This window comes from Pongo pygmaeus, chromosome 14 (genome assembly GCF_028885625.2).
Source record: "Pongo pygmaeus isolate AG05252 chromosome 14, NHGRI_mPonPyg2-v2.0_pri, whole genome shotgun sequence".
NCBI classification, from domain to species: Eukaryota; Metazoa; Chordata; class Mammalia; order Primates; family Hominidae; genus Pongo; species Pongo pygmaeus.
In genome coordinates this window covers 104,544,259-104,550,704 of record NC_072387.2, presented here as the reverse complement: position 1 = coordinate 104,550,704, position 6,446 = coordinate 104,544,259, and the positions used below count along the sequence as shown (strand labels likewise).

The following is a 6,446-nucleotide window of genomic DNA, read 5'->3' as shown; positions in this document are numbered from 1 at the left end:
ACTGGCCAGGTCAGGGAGGGAGGGGTGTGGGAGGCGATGATCACGCGGGCTCTGGCAGGATCCGCACGGAAAAGAGAGATCTGGAAGGGAGAGAGGGTCTTAGAGGACACCCCAGCCTCCAGTCCCGGTGACCCCTCCCTCTGGGGCTGGAGCCACATTAGAAAGAAAAGTGTCTGAAATTAGGGCCGGCCTCTCCCCCCGCGAATTTAACCCCTGCAGAACCACAGTGGAAAGCAGATTTTGTGCAGCCTGAAACTTATCTAAGTCGTGGGGGCTTATTTAGTTAAAAAAAAAAAAAATCATAATCCTGATAGGACTTTAGAAGGGGGGTCGGCACAAGTGTGGGACTCTTTCTTCCCGGGAAATGGAATCTGCCCCTGGTAGACCCATTGGACGACCTCGGGATCTTGTTCCCAGCTCCAATGGTGAGGCGAGCGCCTGGGGGCATCAATCAGCCCCCCTCTGATCATCGCCCTTACCCTCCTTCGCAGCAGCCGCCCAACTTTGGGCTGGTTGGAGAAGGGGCTGGCGGGACAAATGCGCCAACTGCTTTACCCCAGCAAGGCTTCCCTGTCCGGATTGCTGTTCTTCCTTTTTGGGGACTAGGTTTTCTCCCGTAAACTTAGACTTGAGTAGGTCGAGCGGTTGATTAATATGGATTGGAACTCGGCTGCTCAAGGCCGCGTGAATAAACAGGAGCGCGCAGCGGCTGCGCTCACCGCTCCCTGAACTTCTCTGGGGCGCCGGGAGCCGGAACTGCGAAGCAGCTGGTTCCAGATGCGGGCGGGACTGCGGGTCCGCCTAAACCAGCGCGGTCTCTGTGCGCCCCCCGACCCGCGCACACACACCCTAGCCTGGATGCCCTAGCGTACCGCAGGCGGCACGGATCTGCGCGCACTCACTCTCTGGGGTCTTTGGACACCGTTTCTTTGCTTTCTAGAAGCTGCCTCCACTCTAGGATATAGATTCAGATTTTGGGAACCTGGGGTGCGGGAGGTTGGGGGTGGGGGAGATTCTCCCCATTCCCCAAGTGTTGGGCAAGGGTTACCCAACTTGAATCACTGCGCAAAACAAAGGCGACCCTAAATGTATCCACGGATGCGCGGGGTGGAGATCCTGGCCCCGCAGCGAGAAAGAATGTGTTGAGCCGCGGATTCCGGGGAGGACACCGCGCTCACAGAAGGCGCTTGTTTCTGAAGTCTGCGGGCCTACAGGCGGCTGCGGGGATCATCACCTACCCACTACACGTCCAAAGACTTCACCATCTCCCGCTTGGAAAAGTCGCCCTTGCGACTTGTCTCCCTGAAGCCACCGTGTCTTCGTCTTTGGAACCTACGAGAAGTGTCAAAGCTAAGTGTACGTGTAGGCCTCGGCAGCTTCACCACCCGCCCCCGCCCATGGCCTCCAGGTCTCTGTTTCTCCGCTCTCATCTGCACACACTGAGTGACCTGTCTGGACCGGGGCGGAATCGGGTGCCCGCCAACCCCAGCGCAGCTCAGAGTCTCAGCGAGGAGGCGAAGGCTTGGCGGGATGAGGCTTCCGTGGGCCTTAACGCCTTCCTCAAGCCTGCATACTCCTGCTGCTGCAAAACCAACAAGGCCCCACGTCCCACCCTGGGCTGCCACCTCCGCCCACACCACGAGTCTAAGTAGTCGGCTTCTCAGCATCCCCAGGACTGCGCGCTCCGGGCGGTGCGGGGCGCAGAGCAGCGCTGGGAAGGTGGGAAGCGCTTCGGAAAAGACACTCATCGTGCCAGTCATTAGGTTGGTGGGATGAGCTCCCAAGAGAGCTACTTGGAGCTTACCGCCACTCCCCTGTCCCTAGCATTTGTCCGAGGTCACCCAAAGGCGGCCCTTGAGATAAGGAGCGGGGTTTGTCTGCTAAAGTGTTGGGGACAAGACCAAGCCTGGGACCCAACCCAGATCCCAAGGCCCAAGGCTTTTCTTAAAAACTGTTCCCTGGAAAATGGTGTGGGCTTGGGACATCTATTGACCCACGCGCCCCAGCCCAGGTCCTGGGCTGCCTTCCCGCACCCAGATCACATTTATTGGACATAAAGTCCGCCCTAGTCCGTGGCTGGGAGCTTTTCTCTTTGCAGGAAGAACAGAGGTTGACAATTCTAGAACAGCAGGGCAAGCCTCGGAGGACGTTTGGGTCTACTGGCGAAAGAGAAGAGAAAGACCTTTCTGCTGGGAAAATGCTGTCTCATAAGAAGGTCAGGAGTGGGCTACAAGACACTTGGTGTCCTGTACTGAAAGATGGAGGTGCACAGCTAAACAAAGCCCATCTGGGAGAAATTTTATCTATACAATACCAAGATAGACAACCCTAAGTCATTTGGGGATGCCAATGAGCCCATAATAACTGTTTTTCCTGAGTTCCTAATTTTGTGCCAGATGAGCCTCTCTGATGCACCAGGCCAGGAGGCATCCTTCTCCTTGTATTTTGTATGAATGGTGCCCCCTAGATGCCTCTTTCCCAGGCTTATCTGTAATCTCCCCAACAAGTATTTCCAATACATAGATAAGGAGGGGCTTTCCAAGGTCACACATCAAGTAACTAGTAGAACTTCCAGACGTCTACCTGCCCCCAGAGCCAAACCCCTTTAACCTTGCTACCCCTTACTATAGATGAAAGGAAGTACCCTTCCACAATTTTAGCCTCGTAAGAAGTTCCCTAACATCCTTGCAAATCAAAACAGAAGCTTATTGATAATGTGCTATTTCTGGAATGCCCCTCCAGGCTGAAAATCCATCCTATCATGACTGCAGACAGACAGGTCGGGGGACACTGTGAGTGGAGGGGACAAAAAACCAAACACCACATGTTCTCACTCATAGGTGGGAATTGAACAACAAGAACACATGGACACAGGAAGGGGAACATCACACACCGGGGACTGTTGTGGGATGAGGGGAGCGGGGAGGGATAACATTAGGAGATATACCTAATGGTGAGTGACGAGTTAATGGGTGCAGCACACCAACATGGCACATGTATACATATGTAACAAACCTGCACGTTGTGCACATGTACCCTAAAACTTAAAGTATAATAATAATAAAATTAAAAAAAAAACTTTGTCTCACTTTTCTGTCTTAGCAAAACAAACCATCAACAAGTCTTTTTCTCTTGAGCCACAAATGTTTGAAGTCAATGACTTTAGAAAAATGAGTGAAATCCAGGCAGGAAAATCCAGCGGTGAGCAGATTCCCCAAACGATGCCTCACCTTTTCTTCTCTCCCCATCTCACCTCCTCATTTTCCTTCTCCTGGTTATAGTTTCTTGTGGGCCTTCTGGCATTTTTCTTAGTCCAGGGTAGTGAAAGTGTTGCTAAACCCTGGTGTAATGCCTTAAATGCTTCCTTGTTAAGCATTTGAGAGGGTGGAGAGCTGTGTTTTGCTGGATCTAGAATCCTTCCGGCTATGCCGAAGGGTACAGTAGAGCAACAAAGGTCAGTGAATTCTGGTTACTAATGCTATCTCCTGCCATTCTCCAAGGTACCTGGTGCCAATGAGCAAATACCTTTACTTCCACCCACACAGCTGCTCACCTACTAGGCTCTGTGTACCCATAGACGCTGCCTTCTGTCCTATGCTGCTGAGGAACAATCCCTGCTCCCAGCAAGGGTCAGCCTCTCTACTGCACACTAGATCTCATTCCTTCTGTGGTAGGCAGCCTCTAAGATGACTTCAATCCCTACCTCCTGGTATTCATGCCTTTGTGTAAACTCCTCCCCTTGAGTATAAGCTGGACTTGCTGCTAACAAATTGAATATGACCAAGTGATTTCCCTTCTCAGATGCTGACTTCTGCTCCCGCCCCTGTCTCTCTCTCCCAAACCCTCTCTGCCTCTTTTTCAGCTCTTGTTCTAAGGGAAGCAAGCTGCTCCATGGAAAGGCCCACAGGGCAAGAGCTGATGTATCTGGCCAAAGGACAGCAAAGACTCAAGGCCTGTCAGCAGCTAAGTGAAAAATCACCCAATCAAACCTTGAGATGACTACAGACCCAGGTGGCACCTTGATTGCAGCTTTGGAAGAGACCCTGAGCTAGAGGATACTCAACAGCAAGGCCCCCTGGATTCAAAACTCACTGAAACCATAAGATAATCTGTTTTTGTTGTTTTAAGCCATTAAGTTTTGGAGTGACTTGTGACACAGCAAGAGGTAGCAAATATACTGTGTGATGTAGTCAAGGACATAGCTCCAGAAAAATTTCTCCCCTTTCTCTTGCAATATCAAACCAAATAGCCTGTAGTCCCAATTATTTGGGAGGCTGAGAAAGGAGGATCACTTGAACCCAGGAGTTCTGGGCTGTAGTGCACTATGCCCATTGGATGCCTGCAATAAGTTCAGCATCAATATATTGACCTCCTGGTAGACAGGGACCACCAGGTTGCCTAAGGAGGGATAAACTGGCACAGGTTGGAAATGGAGCAAGTCAAAACTCCTGCACTGATGAGTGGTACGACTGCACCTGTAAATAGCCAAAGCAATGTAGCCTGGACAGCATAGCAAGACCCCATCTCTTTAAAAAAAGAAAGAAAAGAGAAAGAAACCAAACTTTTTCTTCCCTACTGAATCATTTTTGCAGCATAAAAAATTTGTTATTTCCTCTTTTTTAAAAAACCTCTTGGTCAAGAGTGGTGGCTCATGCTTGTAATCCCAGTACCTTGGGAGGCCAAGGTGGGAGGACTGCTGCTGCCCGGGAGTTCAAGACCAGTCTAGGCAGCATAGAAAGACTTCATCTCTACAAAAAATAGAAAATTAGTTGGATGTTGGTGGTGTATGCCAGTAGTCCTAGCTACATGGGAGGCTGAGGCAGTGAGGCAGGAGGATGGTTTGGGTCTAGAAGGTTGAGGCTGCAGTGAGCCAAGATCCCTGCCACTGCACTCCAAGGGGATAACAAGTGAGACTCTATCCCATAACAAACAAACAAAAACCAAACCAGAATAAAAAACTCTTATGACCTCATTTTTTCTCTTCTCTGTTCCCTTTTACAATGAATTCCTTAAAAAGAAAACATGTCTATATTCCCTATTTCCCTGTTTTCTCTTTTCTCTTGAAATCCCTCCAGTTAGGGTTTGCCTTCCCTCCCCAACACCACTTCACCAAAACTTGCTCTGATCGACTGCCCTGTTGCTAAATCGAATGGTCAGTTCTCATCTAACTTGATCCATCAGCAGCATTTGACAGAGTTGATCACTCTCCCCAGGAAACTTTACTTGGTTTTGAGAGCTCCACCCTCAGTCTTTCTACTGCCTCATTGGATGCTCTTTGCTGTCCTCCTTTCCTGGTTCCACTCCTCTCCAACCTTTTATTGAGTTTTTTCAAGAAAGATAGGAATTCAACCGGGTGTGGTGGCCCATGCCTATAATCCCAGCATTTTGGGAGGCCAAGGCAGGAGGATCACATGAGCCCAGGAGTTTGAGAACAGCCTAGACAACATAGGGAGACCTTGTCTCTACAAAATAAAAGAGGAGGAGGAGAAAGAAAGATAGGAATTCATTTAATAGTCTCCAATCTTCAAGCAAGCTGCAATTGTCTTCTGATATTATTTAACAGTTTCAGTTGGAAACCAATATGCTGTCAATCACATATCATTGTAACTAGAAATATTTATTTGTCACTATGAGCAAGGGTAAGCTGCAAAAATACGTAAGCCCCAAATTTCAATGACTTAATATAAAAAGTTTATTTTTTACTCCAGCAGGGGCTGTGCTCATCCCGGCTGGTGGAGATTCCATCTTAATACATGCTTCTCTGACCACCTGAGCAGGGGAATACAGCCTAACAGTCATATGCTAGCTCTTAAAATTTCTCACCAAAAGCAATACTCATCACTTCTGCTCACATTTCCTTGGCCAAAGTATGTCTTATGGCCACACCAAATCTCAAAGGGGGCACAGAATGATAATCCTACCATGTACCGAGAAGGCGGAGAGCCAGAACTATTTGGTGAACTGCACTACTGACCACCTTCATAGATAAACATCCACTGATAAACACCCTCAGTCAAAGCAAAAACAAAAACAAAAGCAAACAAACAAACATTACAGCCAGGCTTGGTGGCTCACACCTGTAATCCCAGTACTTTGGGAGGCCAAGGTGGGAAGATTGAATGAGCCCAGGAGTTTGAGGCTGCAACAAGCAAAAAATTTATCTTCTCTCTGAATTCAGCAGTCCCATTGCTGCTAAGGAGTTCTGGAAGGTTCATAACAATACCATAGGACTTGAAACTGTCCTTCTGTAGGGCATTAATGAGTTTCTTGTTGTCTGTGCTTGTACTAAAGAAGAAGGAGAAGGAGGAGAGACTGACAAACTGTAGCCCTAGGTTTTCCTTCCATCTTTCCAGTCTTATATCCACTCTCCCCACACACATGCATGCATTCATCCTTATATACACATCACACTAAATGAGTCCCTTCTGGAACTTGGGTTGTAATTC

At 48.9% G+C, this 6,446-nt stretch overlaps 1 protein-coding gene across 1 annotated transcript in view; it reads left to right on the top strand.

Annotated features, from left to right (window-relative positions):
- LOC129011378 (uncharacterized) overlaps nucleotides 1–5,021 on the top strand; it is a 10,088-nt gene extending 5,067 nt beyond the window's left edge. The window contains exons 2-3 of the mRNA XM_063651054.1: nucleotides 3,103–3,201; nucleotides 3,863–5,021. Of these exons, the coding sequence (XP_063507124.1) occupies nucleotides 3,103–3,201; nucleotides 3,863–3,999 (236 nt within the window). The 3' untranslated portion in view covers nucleotides 4,000–5,021. The remainder of the gene's footprint in view (nucleotides 1–3,102; nucleotides 3,202–3,862) is intronic.
- The last annotated feature ends 1,425 nt before the right edge of the window (nucleotides 5,022–6,446 follow it).